At 37.3% G+C, this 18261-nt stretch overlaps 2 protein-coding genes across 4 annotated transcripts in view; one reads left to right on the top strand and one right to left on the bottom strand.

Moving 5' to 3' along the window:
* The window catches only part of CPN1 (carboxypeptidase N subunit 1), a 472336-nt gene that overhangs the window by 152168 nt on the left and 301907 nt on the right, over positions 1 to 18261 (top strand). The gene's annotated exons all lie outside the window — the stretch shown is intronic.
* Positions 1263 to 18261, bottom strand: part of SHLD2 (shieldin complex subunit 2) — a 90769-nt gene continuing 73770 nt past the window's right edge. For all 3 annotated transcript variants that reach the window (XM_069067199.1, XM_069067200.1, XM_069067201.1), the window contains exons 6-10: positions 17498 to 17632; positions 8482 to 8688; positions 6478 to 6712; positions 3373 to 3488; positions 1263 to 1695 (exon numbers count right to left, since the gene is read on the bottom strand). In XM_069067199.1, coding sequence (XP_068923300.1) covers positions 1517 to 1695; positions 3373 to 3488; positions 6478 to 6712; positions 8482 to 8688; positions 17498 to 17632 — 872 coding nt within the window. In that variant the 3' untranslated portion in view covers positions 1263 to 1516. The remainder of the gene's footprint in view (positions 1696 to 3372; positions 3489 to 6477; positions 6713 to 8481; positions 8689 to 17497; positions 17633 to 18261) is intronic.

Below are 18261 nucleotides of genomic sequence, written 5' to 3'. Positions count from 1 at the left end.
TGCGTGCACCTGGAGACTGACAGGGTAAAGAGAAAGGCTTTTACAGGAGGGGAAAACTGGCGAATGTTTGTTTAGAGACGACAGGGAAGGAGGGAGTTTCCCAACAGAGGGAGAAACAGGAGCTCCAGTAAAAGACCTGGCCAGCCTCAACAAGGACCATCCTTTTCTCATAGAACAGAGGAGAGGAGAGGTGAAGAGGTAGAGGAAGGCTGAGGTGTGGAGGAGGGGAGGTGACAGAGCTCAGAATGGGCTTAATTCTTCTAGGCGTAGTAGGAAGCCAGGACCTCACTATCTACTAAAAGAAAGGAAGGTGGTATTGGCTTCAGAGGCTCAACTGGGTCTTCATTGCTGCATCCATTTAAATTTCCTGACTGACTTGATCATGTTCCCTGCATTGGCTAGACCAAACCTCTGTTCAAACCACCTCTCCCGTTCTTTTCCACAATATAAAGATAGGGATGGGACCTATAATTTCACTGGTAGAAGAGACTCCTGAAGGAGGAAACTCCCTCCGCTAATGCAGGTCAGCACATTTTCTGCTATTCATAGCTCTAGAAAATTACCTAGAGTACTGAGAGGCTTTAGTGACTTGAGTCACTAAGGGGGACATAGTTGGTAGGCGTCAGAAGTGGGACTTGAACTTGGTCCTCCTAGCTCCAGAGCTAGCTAGCTTTCTATCCATTATTCTACACTGCCTCCTCAATAGAGGTCCTTTTATTCACTCAGTAAGCATTTGTTGAATGAGCATCTACTCAGTATAAGCCAGTAGGAATACAAAGAGAAAACTAAACAATCTCTAAACAGGAACTTCCATTCTACTGATGGGCTGGGTGGGGTGATACAACATATACGACATAGGTAAGTAAACACAAAGTTTAGGAAAAGTAAATATAAGTAATTTTAGAACAGGAAGACACTAACATTCATACCTTGCAGAGGAAATAGAAGCCATCTATCAAAAGCTCCCTCTTCTCAACATCACTGTCTTATTTTTTTCCCCTTTGCTTCATTTTCCCTTCAATATAATTTTTACTGTTTAGAAAATTCCTACCCCTATTGTAAATGCCCATTATCTTATAACTATCCTGGATGCAAAACTTGTGTGACCATGGGTAAACCACTTAACTTTTTTTAAACTCAGTATCTTCAGGATAATACCCATATGATTATCTACTTCACAGGGTTCTCATGGGAAGAGGTGTAAACAGAAATGTGACACTATGATTATCATTAGATTATATTTCACAAGGAAAAATGGGAGAGACTATGGAAAAATAATTTATTTTTTCAATGACTACAAAGTTTTATTAAAAATAAAAGGAATATTCTAGTTATTTCTGGAACCTGCAAATATGCACAATTCTTATTACATTTTTTGGGACTTTTTTGGGACATAAACCCAAGGCAAAAAGTCTTGTTATTTTACTTCAATTCATTTAAAAAAAATCATTTCATTGTATTTCTCCTCGAATTACCAGCAGTTTGTTCTTCTCATTTCTTATATGGTTATAGAGAGTCATGCTTCAAAGTCAGTATGAAAATCTAGTAGATAGAAGTCTTGTTGCAAAGGGTAGCTGTTTTCATCTAGAATAAAAAGGCTCTGAATTTTCAGTGTGTAGGCTCTTTCTTTGCTTGCTAGCAACGAGTGGCACAGATCTGCTGCAACCATCCCATAGGTGATACCAGAGGACGGGACTGCCAAAAAAAAAAAAAGAAACCATGATGATAACTTTACAAGTGGCACTTACAACTGTTCTCTGCTGTTCCTTTCTGCTGCTCAGAGCAAAAGACCCTCATTTCCCTGCCTTGTTTTCAGGTACAACAAGAGATGGCATCCTAGAATCTAGTTACTCCATTCCAGCTGAAGAAATGTTATCGTTTATGGTGTACATTTTGTATACCCACTCCTTATTCCATTGCTAGCTATAAATAAGTGACATGTGGAAGAATTTATAGGATACAGTTGCCTAAATCTGAAACTGAGAGCACTGTAAGTGTTCACATCTAAAAAGTACCACAGGGTTAGCTAAAGAATTCTATGTGTAAATAAATGTTAAGAATAGTGACTAAAAATAATCTCATTGTATCCTAAGTGACTAGACTAATACTGATTCCTTGAAAGTGTTTTGAAGTACTGAGATTAAAAACAGATGTATCACTGATTGTTTCAGGACAAGTGTTATGGATGGACAATAAGCTAGGTCCAGCCCAGAGTAAGAGATTGGCTGCATAGCATTTTGGGAACATAGTAGCACTGTGAATAATCCCAAGATGCTTACCTGCTACACAAGTCTCTCCTAAAAATCAAACTATTAAGATATTATATTATCACCCTAGTTCCCAAATATATCTCACTGCAACTAAGAGTTATCTCTTATGACAAAGAATAAAAAAGAGGGGGAAATACAGTTAGAGGAAACTAACCAACCCACCAATGAAATCTGGCAGTCTGTGCAGTGGTTCCCTGTGCCCACAACATACATCATGTGTTGGGGTGCTCTGTTCTTTATTGAGCACAGAATCAAAGCTTCTTGGAATGATTTTTAAAGCCAAACCCAATCTGGTCCCATCTTACCTGTCCAGCCCTCTCTTCACTGCTCAGTTTCCTCATGATTCTCAGGTATTGATTCTAATTTGCAGCTTCCTGCCCTTGCTTACATGGTTCACCATGCCTGGAATGATCCCTTCACCTAAGTGTTTCAGCTTCCCATATGTGACGGCAGGGCAGGGCAGGGTTCTGTGACTCTACACACCTAAAGGATGGCTTGATTTACATGAGACTGACTCTCTCAGGCCCAATGTCTACTTTCTCCAGCCTCAGGCATGCATGCCACTGCTTTTGGGAGGGGAGAGTTTGAATACTGACCAGAATGGTTATGTCTAGGTTAAAAACTAAGGATTGAGGCTAAAGACCTTGACTGAGTTCATACACAGAGATGAGTTTAGGATTAAATTTCATTAACTTATAACTCCTGTGGTTCAGTCAACCTTCCTCCTTCATCAATGCTGCAATAAAAGCTGAAGAGGATGAAACTATTAATCCATATCTGTTTGTTTTTAAATACTAGTATCCCAATTTCACCTGTCACTGACACTTCACCTCTGCTGAGAATCAATCCTACCAGTGAGGAAGTTAACTGAAATAAGCTGAGAATGTGGGGCTGTACTAACCTTTTCAGATCACAAGAGATTCATTTAACATACACTTATTAGAGCTTTTTGCCAATTTAACAAATATTGAGCATATAAAACATGAGATCATATTAACAGATTATAGTAAAGATCTCACTTACCCAGAAATGACTCTCTATTGAGACCCATATATACACAGATCACTAAGAACTATTTGCATTTTAATTTTTGATACAATACCTACAACTCTGCTTAACCAATCAGGTGGAATATTGAGAAGAATCTTCTGTATCATCTCTGATCCTACATGAATGCAAATCTCATTCCTGCCATCAGACACAGTCATTAGAGCTGACCTGGAAAAGGAGAGGTAAAAGTCAAAAAAGAAGCTTTGAAACTAGAGTCAAGTTTCAGGGAAATGAATGATATGATGCATCACTTTCTGGTCCACACTTGATTTTAGCACGCTGAAAACAGCTGAGAGTCTTCCTGTGATTCCATATCTACCTTTGGTTCTTATGGAAGAGCCAACCAAGGAAAAACATGTGCCTCTGGAAAAACGATACCCATGTTACTGTGATAAGGCAGTAAGAGAAAAATGAAACACAGCTTCCAACCTCAAGTCCCAGTCTCCTTGGAAAAGTACAATACTGGCTTCAGTTGTTCAATAGTGGCACTAGAAGGAAGTATACAGTTGAATGGGTAATTATCTACAGAGAAATGCTTTCGTTAACTAGCATGCTATTGCCCTATACTACTGGGGATAATCCTACCTGAGACAATCCTTTGAAGTTTTGTTTAACTTTTTAGGGTCAAAGTAGCCCAATTCAATTAATTAAAATTAATATAAATTTAATATAAACTTAACTATATTAACTTGTTAGTAAGTCAATCAGCCAACATTTATTAGGAACTTACTATGTGCTGGGCAGACAAAGACAGGCAAAAACACTATTTCTGTCTTGGAGATTACTCTCTAATGGGAGAGAACGTGTAAATAACTGCACACATACACACAGGTAGTTGTAGAGGAACGCAGTCACAGAGTGAAGGCACTACCAACTGAGGGGTCCAGGAAACCTCCTGCAGAAGGTGTGATTTGAACTGAGTTTTGAAAGGAGCCAGGGAAGCTAAGAGATAGAAGGGCAGGGGCAGAACATTGTGGGCACTGGGACAGCCCTGAAACAGGAGAAATTGGAGGGAGGTGTTATGCTTGAGGACAGTAAATAGGTCAATGCAGCTGGACGAGTCTGTGGAAAGGAATAAAGTGAAAGAAGACTGGAAAAGTAGAAAAGGCCAGACTGTGAAGGGGACTTTATATTTGATGCTGGAGGTAAGAGCAAATCACTGAAGATTATAGAGGGTGGCAGTGGAGGATGACATGGTCAGATCTGAGTTTAGGAAAATCACTTTGGCAGCTGAATGGAGGATGGATTTGGGCAGGGAGAAAATTCTCTAGATAAGAAAGGATAAGGCCTGTACTGGGGTGGTGGCTGGGGGAGTGGAGAGAGATTTTAAGAGAATTCACAACAAATGAAGAAGAAATAAAAGATATTATTGGAAATGATTTTACCCAACTATATGCCAATCAGACCAGAAATACAGAATTTAAATAACACAAGTTCAGAAAAAGAAACTGAATGAGCCATAAATGAACTCTCAAAGAAAAAATAAAACAGAATCAGAAGGAATCACAAGTAAATTCTTTCAAATGTTCAAAGAACAATTAATTATAATATTACACAAACTGCCAAAATACCAAATTCTTTCTATGATACAAAAAAGGCCTTGATACCTAAAGCAGGAGGACTCAAAACAGAGAAAGAAAAATATAAACCATTATCCCTAGTTGACACTGAACCAAAAGTTTTAAATAAAATATTTATAAAGTTACTATAGCAATGTATCAAAAGATTATATACTAATGATCAGGTTGTATTTATACTGGGTATGTAGGAAAAAAGTGATCATAAGAAAAAGAAATTGAGGGAATAAACATAGCCAAAGAAGAAACAAAGTTATTGCTTTCTACAGGTGATATGGTGGTTCACTTAAAGAATCTAGAAAATTAACTAAAAATTAATTATAATTCCAGCAAAATTGTAGGATATAGAATAAATTCACATAAATAAATTATCAACATTTCTTCTTTACTAATAAGACCAAGTAGGAAGAGAGAGAAAAAGGAAATTCTTTTCTCTTAATTAACTTCAGAATGTATAAAACACTGGGGTGTTTACTTACCAAGATGCACATAAAAGCTACATGAGTATGATTAACTATAAAGCACAGAATTAAAAACTGACCTAAATATTACTTATGGGTAAGCTATGCCAATATAATAGCAATGACAATACTATCTAAATTAATTTAGTTAGTTCCATATCAATAGAGCTGGAAAAATTAATGAGATTCATCTGGAGGAACAAAAAGTCAGGAATCCCAAAGAAAATTCTAAAATAAATAAATATATAAGAAGGGAATTCAGCAATACCTATTCTCAAACTATATTACAAAGCAGTCATTCTTAAAACAACTTGGTACTGGTTAAAAATAGAGGTCTATCAATGGATCAGATTAGGTATACATATACTGAAGCAAATAAACCTTGTAACTTAAGTGTTTGATAATCCCAAAGACCACAGCTACAGAGGAAAGGATTTTACAAAAACTGACAGTAAAACTGGACAAGGTAAGATTTAAAGGAAAAAAATGCTTAATAAGTGAGAAAAAAAGAAAATGTAATCATTTGAAAAAGGATGCAATATCATTTCCAGGCTGCAATGAGGTCTCAGAGAAGGGCTCTGGAGGAATCTGGTACTAAATAATTTGCAAATAATCTACTTCTGGAATAGGATCTGATATGGAACAAAACAGCAGTCTCCTTGAAAACTACTAAAGGTTTATAGGAGGTGTTATAAAATTGGCAAGGCAGTAAAAAGTAAGATGCTGTTTCATAAAAGCGTATATAGATAAGAAAAACATTTATGCCAGACCTACATAAGTTCTGTAGCCATTACACTGCTAACCAATATCCTATATGGTACATATTGTTTTATTTATTCTGAAAATAAAAAATAATTAAGATTCTAAGATGTTTTATATTCCCTATAGTAACTCAACAGTGAGGAAAGAAAAAATTTTCATTTTAACTACCAATGTACTCTTCTTTCCACATATAACTATTTTAATATATTCTTTCTGAAATGGATGGAATCTCTTCTGCCTTGGCAGATAGTTTTTGGTTAGATATAAGAAACTAGTACTAGTGACTCATTAAATTTACTTCGAGTACTATTATTCTAAATGGTCATTTTAGATAACTTGATTTTTGGCTTTATTTACCTGTAGTAGAATTTCACCATAGTAAATGGCAAGCAGCTGACGCACTGCTTGTAGATCTGGTTCTCATCTGTTTCTAATTCCAGTCCACATTTTCCACAGCCTGAATATATAATGGTGGGGAGACATGTCAGAATATCCTCCAGAGAAGAGCTGGCATCTAGGACAAGCTGCTGGCTCTTGTGGACAGCAACAGGAAACACAAATGCTAATATCTGGGCCTTTACTTGTACCACTCCTATGGAAGACAAAAAATATAGACAGAATTGGAATTGTTGTGCTCCCATAAGTTATCTTAAAAGATCATTGTGGCTTCCTAGTGACTAGCCATTTGAATTCAACTCTTTAATCCCAGAGCCCAAGGCACAAAGCTAGAAACCAGATGAAAAGTAACATTAAAATGTTGAACTCACCTATCTAGTTCTACATTTAAAAAATGTTGCCCTTGGGGCGGCCAGGTAGCACAGCAAGTAAGAGCACCAGCTCCAGTGTTGAGAAGACCTGGACATCGAATCCCGGGCTCAGACACTCAGCACCACACCCAGAAATAACTGGCCGTGTAACCTTGAGCAAGTTACTTAACCCCGATTGCTTAAAAAAAATAAAATAAAATAAAAAATGTTGCCCTTGAAAATTTATAGACACTTATGTGCCAAATGATCTAAGTTCTAAACTGTCTAAGATGACCAAAAGGGGGCATTGTAACATAAGGTCAAAAAGTTCACTGAGAAACAGCCACTTAATTTCTTATGAACGTCAGATAATTTCATATTCTCCCATTCTTTTTCATTATAATTATAATAATCTTTTTTTTATTTGCAGAACATACAAAATCTTGAAAAAAGCCTAAGACAACATAGGAGAAATATCAGCTAAAATAATGTTATTAAAATATAACTATAAAGTTTTTATAATAAAATCTAAAACAATAAACATAAGTATAGCACAAATATATAACAATATATAATAACTATAACCATAATAATTATAAATAAAAGTTATATTACAAATGTGATAACCATAAAGTTATTTAAGTTTCAGTGTTAAGGTCAAAATATGTCTGACTTCTTTAACTTTTAACCACATATTATGCAAAAATTATTAACACTTTTTGTTAGTATTAAATTATATCAAGGCATACTAAAAGATATTCCCCAATTTTCCATCTCCCATTTCTTCTCTAAATACATTTGGAATAATAACTATAGGAAGATTTTTCTTAAGATTTCTGAAAAGCTCAGAGTAAATAGCTTCAGTGATACAAAGTCACATTTAAGATCTGAGAACATGTCTTACTTGCCCATATCAATGCCAACTTATCTAAATAATATTTTCTAAATAATATATATTCCATGTCATCTAATTATGTATATTAAAATATCTGAATAATATATAATACAATAGGTAGATAATGATAGAGAAAAACAAAAAATGTTTTTCCATGTCATATATTTCAGAGTATATTTCTATTTGTCAGGGAATAATTCCAAAGGCCAATATAATCAATTAAGAGATCCTTAAAATGCTTTTGATAATAAATAACATATTTTAAAATAGAAGTTTAGGGAGTAGGTGCTTTTATACATTTTGTAAAAGGGAGAATTTTCACATACCATACAAATGATCAATTTGAATATCAGTATCTAGATAGCTAAATAAATAAACTAAAACGTATCTGGAAACTGTAATAGTATCTGGATGATGCCTCAGTGTCTATTAGAAAGCAGGTAAAATCACTAAAAAGTTCTCCAATAATTAGTGCTGTCATTTTTTATTTAACCTTTACAGAAAAACGGCCTCCATGGTTAAAGTATACAAAACAGACATTCTAAAATGTACCGTCCCTCTAAATACAACTTACTCCTAAGTGCCCTGCCTACCAGCTACAGTATTCAAACCTCCTAGGACCCAGCAGAGGCCTACTCAAGCCACCATCAGTCCCTGCTGGTTCCCAGAGAGTTCATTCCCTTCATTAACAGGCCACAAGCTGTGCATGCTCACTCTTACCTGAGCGCTTCTCTTTCAGGAGGGCAGAAAAATGCGAGATCTTTACAAGGTGACTTTCCCTTTTCTGGAACTTTGCTTTAAATTCAACTGCCCTCGTGTCATCCTCAAAGAGGCACTCACAGGAGGACCAAGGAGTTGTATGCAATTCTAGATTTCCTAATATGGAGTTATGCTGAGTAAGGAGATACTTAAACTCCCAAAGATGATCTTAAGACAAGAAAATAAAAAAGTCAACATAAGAAAAACAATCTAGAATCAGAACAGTATTAAACTCTTCAACTGGGGGGTTACACTTAAGAATCTGGGAATGAAATAAAATCACTATAAATCTGCCTAATGCTTTAAAGTTTTCAAAGTACTTTTACATACAAAATCTAATTTGTCAGAGGCAAGGCTGAAGTCTTACCCCTATTTTGCAAATGAGGAAACTAAGGCTCAAGTATCACTTGCCTAAGGTTACATGGCTAGTGGGGAACAGAGAGACAAGCCCAAGCTTTCTGTGTTCTAGTCCAATGTTCTTTCCACTACAAATAAGATCTATCAAAGAATTAAATGTGTATGCTTTATTAAGGCATCAAACTAAGGTGTCTTCATTTCTAAGAAAGTGCTCTTTCAAGGATGATTTGTTGGGCTTGCAGACAAGATGGCTACTTGCTGGAATGGGTGAGACGGCTCAGCTTCCAAACACCAACTACAGCAAAATCCTAAAATTCACACTAGAATAAATAATGATCAAGACATTTAATGAGCAACTGTACTAAGTGAATACTTCCACTCAAGAACTACATAAAGAGTCAACCAGAAGCCGGGTAACTGGAAAGAGAGCTGCCAGCAAAGCCAATGTCAAAACAGGCACACAAACCCCTGGCCTCCCAGTGTGACCACAAAGAAAACAGAGACAAGTGTACCTTCAAGGATCTATGTCCAGAAGCAGCAGGAGTGGAGGTCTCTGCTAAGAATGCTCCATGGTGGTCAGAATTCCCTAAGTGGGAATCTGTAGCAGCCCTGTCCTAAGCAAAGGAGTAAGAGGACAGAGCAGTAACTCGGGTGACCTCTTTCACAGGTCTGGAAGGAGGCAGCCTTGGTGCAAACTTTGCCTCTGGAAGAACCAGGAGACTATGTGTGGATCCAAAACTTCAGGAAGGCACCTAATTTTCAGTGCTCCTGGAATGGAACTTTCTGGGTCCCGCTGACCACTCATACTGCCATCAGGGCTGCTGGATGGAAGACTTGGAAACCTCATTCCCATGTGAAGCCTACTGTAACTGAACTCAGTCCAGCAGAAGGAGCAAGCCCTGATCAGCCCCTGGACCCAATTAAACTGAGAAGGGGTCCCTGGCCACCTCTTTGTTTGAGCCTGAAAATTAGGACCTAATCCCTCCCCTGTAATCTGCCGTGCATTTGTTTTTACTTTTTCCACTTTGGGGGTGGCTCACCTCCGGGCTTCCTGATTCCCCCTGGATGAAAGACCTATTCTGGGGCCTCCCACTCTTCATCACTATCAGCCTGCTGCGCTGCCTCCCTTATCCTCAAACAAACCCGCAAAATCCAAGTGGCCAAAGGTAGAAAGATGCAGTTAAAAATCAAGGAATGGAGGGATGGCTAGGTGACGCAGTGAATACAGCAGAGAGAGAGAGAAACTGGAGTCAGGAGGACCTGAATTCAAATCCGGCCTCAGACATATAACACAAAAAACTAGCCATGTGACCTTGGGCAAGTCACTTAACCCCAACCTCCCTACCTTCCCCCCTCCAAAAAGAAAAAATTTTTTTAAAAAAAATTGAGGAATGGGAGCAGCCAGGTAGCACAGCGAGTAAGAGCACCGGCTCCAGTGTTGAGAAGACCTGGACATCGAATCCCGGGCTCAGACACTTAGCACCCACCCAGAAACACCTGGCCGTGTAACCTTGAGCAAGTTACTTAACCCCAATTGCTTAGGGGCGGCCAGGTGACTCAGCGAGTAAGAGCACCGGCTCCAGTGTTGGGACGACCTGGAGATCAAATCCCGGGCTCAGACACTCAGCACCACACTCAGAAATAACTGGCCGTGTAACCTTGAGCAAGTTAATTAACCCTGATTGCTTAATAAAAAAAAAAAAATTGAGGAATGGCAGAGGCCTCATTCTGGGGCTGCACCATGAGTATGGTCAGCACCAAAGTGGGGACTGTGCAAAGTCAGCCTGAGTGACTCTTCCACTGGGTAAAATGTGCAGCCAGCCTGAAAGGGATGGTAGTCTGGAAATTTACTATTGTGCATTTGTACTTTGTCATGGAAAATGATGAGCTGGCATAAAACCCATCCCCTCATGATATGTGTACCACGTTACATGGAAGTCATTTACTCTTGTCTATAAAAACTGTGCAGTTTGAAATTGGGCTGGGTTGAGGGCGGCTAGGTGGTGCAGTGAATAGAGCACCAGCCCTGGAGTCAGGAGGACCTGAGTTCAAATCTGGCCTCAGACACTTAACACAAAAACTAGCTGTGTGACTTTGGGCAAGTCACTTAACCCCAACTGCCCCCCCACACACACAAAAGCAAAAAAAAAAAAATCGGGCCTGGCTGCATTCCAACTGCTTGCTGCCTTGGTGTGCTAATAAACTACCTTTTGTCTTATTTCCTGAGTTTGCCTCATTGACCAGAGCAGGGTCTGAACTAGGATTTTCTCTTGTCATGAGCATCCAGAAAGAACTAGTTAAAGTACCAAGGAACTACAGTCCTTGTCGTGCAAGATTATGAATGAAAAGAGATCTTAAAATACAATTATCCAAAAGGAGAAAGACACAGGCTTAAAACTGAGCACAACTTAACCCTGCAAGGGTGAGTAAAATCTTGCAAGGGAAAAAAAAATGGAGCAGAATAAGGGATTTTTGAGTTGGTACTCTGAAAAACACAATACTCAAGAGAAATCTAGGAAGGCACACATTTAAATAATGGGAAGGGGCTGAAGGGTGATGATGTACTAACATTCTAGTGAGTAAGAAAGAAAAAAGTGTCCTTTCAGAACCTTAGGATCTTCAAATGATATTGAGAAGTTTAATTAAAAAAAAAAGCTCTGGGTGTTAGGGTCAAGAAAGAGAAAAGGAAAGTAAAAAGAGGAACACGTTAGTGTAGAAAGGAAGAAGGCAGTAAAATTTGTTATTTCTCATAACTGAGGTACATAAGGAGAAGGATCTAACAAACATTGAGGAGGAGATGGGGAACGGATATCAGATAAACCTCATTTAAAACTGACAGAGGGTTTCTCTCTCTCTCTCTCTCTCTCTCACACACACACACACACACACACACACACACACAGAGTTTGGTGGAGAAGTACATTAAATTCAGCAGGGAAACAAGCAGGGATGGGGGTAGTGATGAAGAGGGAAGTTTTTCCACAAGCAACACAAATTCTCTGATGGTGAAGGGGTGATTTAAAGGAAGAAGAGAAAAGAACTAGTACATAGAAGGTACATAATACATGTGTGCTGAATGAATGAATGAAAGAAAAGATTTAGAAGTCATTCAGCACTTCGAGTGGAACCTTTGTGAAGGACTTATGGGAGGACATGGAGAAAAGTCACAGAGGTGGGAAGGCACAGATGGATTTGGATCCACACTGCTGGAGAGAGATCCCAGAGCCTCTGAAGTACTTAAATGAGGTGCTGCAGGTCAGCAGAATGAGCCCTGGGTTCACATTCCAACTCCACCACATATTCCACATGTGACCTTGGGAAAGCTATCTCACCTTTGTGAGCCTCAGTTTCCTCATCTGTAAAATGAAGGAGTTACACCACATGATCTCTAAGGTCTCCCCCAGTTCTAAAATAGCAATCTGATATTATTTCTACAGGATTTTTTTTCTCCCAAGATTTATTATAAATGCTCTTATTTGACTTGGAATGAATCTAGAACATTTTAATCATCAAATGACTGTGGTATGATCGGTAGAGAATTCGTATTGTCTATTTTAAAATATTTTGGAATTTGTGTTTAAATTTGTTTGAAAATATTATTATACTGTTATAAACTTATTATAACTGTTTGAAAATGGGCAAGTTTTGATGATAGTCATGCATTGTGCATGTGTATATATGTATTAACCTAGGCAACCAAACTGTAAGACAGAGTGGCCTTTGCAAATTTGAAAGTGTTTTATCAAAGCCAATTATTATTGTTGCTGTTGTTGTTATAATAAATAAAAGGGAATTATAAAACCATGAGTGTTTCACTTATTTCTTTACAAGTCAATATTTACCCATTTTAAAAAAAGAAACAGAATATTTTCTGTCTTATCTCAATGTTTTAACTTGCTCATTAGGCATAAGGATGAATCACTAAAGTAAACCTAAAAATATCTTAATACTTTTAAGAAATGCAAATAAATGTCAACTTTATATTACAGATACTAAGAGCACTTTGTATTCAGACATAGTAATGAGGTTGTGTAGTAATGTTTCCATTGCAGTTAATATCTAAGAATGAAAATTTAGATTTTGCACCTTCAAGAAAATATTTTGAACATTTTTTGTTAATTCATTATTAGTTTTTTTCAGTAATCTACATAATTTCTGCTGGAACAGAATGAGGTACAACCTAAAAGCTGCATGCCAGCATTTCATAGCAAAACAATAAAATCTTATTTTATTCAATGCTCAGTTTATTGGGACATAGTTCCTATCTTAAGTGGGACTGAAAATCCAATTGGGGATGGTTTTAATAAAACCCTGGATGGACTCAGGATCAAAGATGTACAGCTAGAAGGGATGTCAGAGGTCATCTAGTCTACCCTCTTTTTACAGAAGAGAAACCTGAGTCCCACGATGAGAATGAGGGATTAGCCCAAGCTGACAAAAATAATGGCAGAGGCAGAATTTGAATCCAGGTCCTCTGAGTTCAAATTTAGGCTTTGTCTACAACATATGAGACCTCAAATAATAGGAAAGTCGATAGGGATGTATGTAAGCTCTTCAATTGGGTAAAAAATAATCAATATCACAAGAACAAAATCTGGAGAGGCTTGGCTAGACGCCAATTTGAAAATTATCTGGAGATATTAATGAATTTCAAGGTCTGTATGAATAAAAAATGTGATCTAGGCAGCCAAAAAAGCTAATATGAACTTAGGCAACATTTAAGAGGGTGCAGAATCCAGTACTAACATGGCAATAGTCTTTCATTCCTTTGCTGTGGTCAGACCATTGTGGAGTGCTATGTTCAACTCTGAATGCCCCATTTTAGGAAGACCCTGATAAGTCAGACAGGATTCAGAACAGGGCAGCCATGATGCTGTCACAGGACTGGTTGAAGAAACATGGAATGTTTAACCTACAGAAGGAAAGACTTATTTGCAGACATGATAGTTCATTTCAAATATCTGAAGGGCCATCAGGTGGCTGCGGGGTTTGAATAGTATACAGCAATGGAAACAATCGATGGAAATTACAAAGAAAATATGGGCTTGATGCAAGGAAAAGCTTCCTACCAATTAGAACTTGTTTAGGTACCAGATGAACTTCATGGACTCTGAGGCCCCTTTCAATGCTGAGTTTCTGTGATTCTGAGTTAGGCATAGTTAAATTCTAGCTACTAAATTATAACAACACTTTTCAAAGCACTTCACTGTTGTGTAAAGCACTTTCCTCACAATCTTATTGTAGGCAGTATAATTATCATCATCCATCCTCATTTTAAAGATGAGGAAAATGGAGGCTCTGAGAGAGTTGGTAAATTGTCCATAGTCACACAACTAGGAAATCTCAGAGTTGGGACTCAAACTCAGGTATTTTGACTGCAAATTAAATGCTGTTTCTACCATGTGCACTATCTTTTGTTGACTTTATCGGATATGCTCTGCACTTATTCCATAACATTACAAAAGTAACACATTCATTTGGCACAGTGGTTACAGTCCAACAACTTATTGTATGTTTATTCTGGTAGCTCTGCAAAGGAACTCATTTATGTTGATAATCTACCCACCATCAGGACTTTGACTGTGATCATGTGATGCATGTATTTGCCACAAACATTAGTTCTAAGGCACATCAAGTTGTCTGTCAATATTAAATGGTAATAGTATATTCTGAAAAGGGTCTTATATTTTGAATCTTTTATCCCTTCTAAACAACCAGGTCTTCTAGTTTTTCTAATCAACAATGAAACTTGATACTGTTTATGAATGGGAGTTCTATTCTTGGAGTAAAGCAGAATAGAGTTGTTTTTAAGTGACAGAGCCAGGATTTTTTTGGAGGGGAGGCGGCAAGGAGGCAATCAGGGTTAAATGACCTGCCTAGGATCACATAGCAATTCAGTGAGCAGAACAGAGTTTTAAGAGATTCTGAAAATGGAAATATCTTCATAGTGAAGTCCCAAAACAGAACCTAACAGAACTGCTCAGGTAGGAAGCTCTCTTGAATCTGTTAAAGATTAAAACTACATGACATGAGCACAATGTCTTGTATATAGTAGGCACTTCATAAAAGTTTATTAAATGAATGTTGGGATAACATTTGCTTTTCAGTTGTCTTGATTCTTTATTTTTCAATATTAAACTAAATCGTGTACAAACCTTCCTGGGGAGAGAGGTTTGAGAACAAATCATGGTAACCCTCGTCACCCTTAACAGAATGTCCATCATGTGGTTATCTGCTCTGTGACCTGGCTATGTGATGATGACTCACATTTTGGGAGCAACCATTAGACTCATGGTCTGGACTTCCAGGTCAGGATCAAACGGTCAGGGCTTGTCTACCAGTGGCAGATATTTGTCTGATTTCACAACTGGCAAACAACTCTCATTGATATACCATGAACATTTGATCTCGACATAAAAAAGAATTAAATTGAATATCTAACATTCTAGGTATTCCCTATTAATCATTAAAAGAAGATGGGCCAGAGCCTTATTTTTGTGTAACTATGCAACAGGGTGTAAGTTCAGTATTTGGAGAAACCCATTAACCCTTTCCAGGCAGGACAGCTGAATGATAAAATGGTTTGCAAACTATCTCAGTCTAGAGGTCATTTCAGTAAGCTAAAAAAAGGGACAAGGCCATTTGTACTGACCATTCCTACTTATTATAAAGCAGGAAAGCTTCATCAGAACTAAATGAAAGAGGTGGCTAAGTGGCACAGTGAATAGAGCACAAGCCCTGGAGTCAGGAGGACCTGAGTTCAAATCAGGCCTCAGACACTTAACACTTACTAGCCATGTGACCTTGGGCAAGTCACTTTACCCCAAATGTCCTGCCCACCCCCATCCAAAAAGCAAAAACAAATAAAATAAAGATAAACAAAAAAAAATTTTAAACCCCAAATAAAAACAAAAGCACTGCTATCAGTGAGGTATGATTTGTTTTTAATAGAATTCATTCATGCCAGAACTGAAAGGTTAGGTACAGTGCATATTTTAAACATGACTACATGTTGAAAATTACTGGCTTTGTGCACTGAAAATTTTTTAATTGTACTAGTAGTTTCAAAGAGGAAATACACAAGCATACTGGTACACTCTTGGTGGAACTGTGGAACTAGGTCAGCTATTCTGGAAAGCAATTTAGAACTAGGCCCCCAAAGTCACTAAACTATGCATATACCTACCCTTTGACTCAGTGATACTATTATTAGGTCTATATCCCAAAGAGATCAAAGGGAGAGCAAGATGATTTATATATACAAAGATATTTACAAAAGTTCTTTTTGTAGTAGCAAAGACCTGGAAACTTATTCTCTATCAACTGGAGAGTGGCTGAACAAATTAGGGAAAATAGATATAATGGGTTATTATGGAATGATAAGATGATAAAAGAAACAGTTTCAGCAAAACCTGGGAAGCCTTCTATGAAATGATGCAAAGTGAGGAGAACTAGGAGAATAATTGATATAGTAAACAACAATGCTGAAAAGATAAAAACTGAATTCTGACCAATGCAATGATGAACAATGACTCCAGAGGACTGATGATGAAGCATGCTATCCTCCTCCCAAGAGGTGAGGTGATATATTCTCTTAAGGTGCAGAATGAGACATACATGCAAAATGGACATAGCCCGCTGGTGAATTTATTTTGCTTAACGATGTTTATTTATTAGAAGGATTATAGGGAGAAAGAATTGGGGTATGGGGGTGAAGGAGGGGAAGCTAGTGATAAGGTCACCCCTTCCAAAAAAAGAAAAGAAAGAAAACATGGTCATAAAAGCATTCAAAAATGCACAAAGAAGTTCAGAAGGAAATACAAGCAGAAGAGCTGTGAAAGTAACAAGTAAAATTTATTATATATACTTTAAAAAAAGCAAAAGCAATATGTAATAGAATGTATGTAACATATATATAATTGAAACTTGCAATTTCATATATATTCCTCTTTTTCTGGTCTATGTTGTATGAGGAAATATTCATTTTTTTCTGTAAATTCAGAATTAATTTTTAAAAAATTAAAGCATGCACTCTAAAAAAGCTTAAATTATAGCCAAAGTAGCATGTTGTGATAGACTATAAAGACATATACCAGTTTATATTTTTAGTATATTGAACCTGAATACACATAGTCTCAATATTTAAATATTTTAAAGGACATAATTTGGTGGCTGAATAAGCCTCACTAAAAACAATATAAATTGCACAGCACTGTTGTATGCCCCTATAAATGAGTTTTTATTTTATCAAAATTTCTACATAAAGAGGATTTTTAGGACACAATTATTTTTCTACTTTAAAATGAAAGAAATAGGGGCAGCTAGGTGGCGCAGTAAATAGAGCACCAGCCCTGGAGTCAGGAGGACCTGAGTTCAAATTTGGCCTCAGACACTTAACACTTACTAGCTGTGTGACCTTGGGCAAGTCACTTAACCCCAATTGCCCTGCCCTCCCCCCCTCCAAAAAAATAGCAAAAAAAAAAAATTAAAGAAATGGGGCATGTTTATAGAATATCTGAGGCATTCTGAACCATGTGTTCTTCTTTAACTCACATCAGGAGCATTATCCATTCAAATAGTAATGTTATTAAGTTAAAAAAAAAAAAGTTTGGTACATTACCTCTTTTCCTTTGAATCTCTGAGTACCAGGCAGCTCCAGGACCCCATAATACAAGTACAAAATGTTGGTCTTGGACCTGTTCTACTGTTAAAATAATTTTTCTTTGCTTTTGTCCTCTGTAACCATATACTGCCTCTGGAAAAGGAACAACAGTATTAATTTTATTTGACTTAAGTGAAACATTTTTTCATTTTTCTAAGTCTATAATTTAATTAAAATGTAGATTAGACAAGGGGCAGCTAGGTGGCACCATAAATAGAGCACCGGCCCTAGGGTCTGGAGGACCTGAGTTTAAAACCAGCCTTAGACACATACTAGCTGTATGACTGAGTAAGCCACTTAACCACCAACAAAAGTAGATTAGACATACTTTGTCACACTAATGTACTACTGATGGAGGTGTTAATTAGTACAACCATTTTGTAAAGTAATTTGTAATTACGCATATAAGGTGACTAAAATGTCCATACCCTGTGACCTGGAGATTCTATTGCTAGATATTTGCTTCAAGGAAGTCACTAACAAAAAGAAAGGCTCCATGCACACAAAATATGAATAGCAACATTTTTTGTGGTAGCAAAGACCTAGATTTATGATCCATCTCCCAACTATGGCATTTGAAGTGGCTGTACCCCATGCTTGAAATTCACTCTCCTTTCCTCAGTATCACTTGGCTTCCTTCAAATACCTGCCAAGAAGCCTTTCTTGGTCCTCCTTACTTGTTGTGCTTCCCTCTGAGATTCTGTCTGATCTATTCTGTATTA

This window comes from Petaurus breviceps, unplaced genomic scaffold, assembly GCF_028583685.1.
Source record: "Petaurus breviceps papuanus isolate PSGF00001 unplaced genomic scaffold, PetGlider_PUasm1.0 90740, whole genome shotgun sequence".
Taxonomy (NCBI): domain Eukaryota; kingdom Metazoa; phylum Chordata; class Mammalia; order Diprotodontia; family Petauridae; genus Petaurus; species Petaurus breviceps.
Note: the sequence above shows the minus strand (reverse complement) of the source record. Positions and strands in the feature narration are given on the sequence as shown.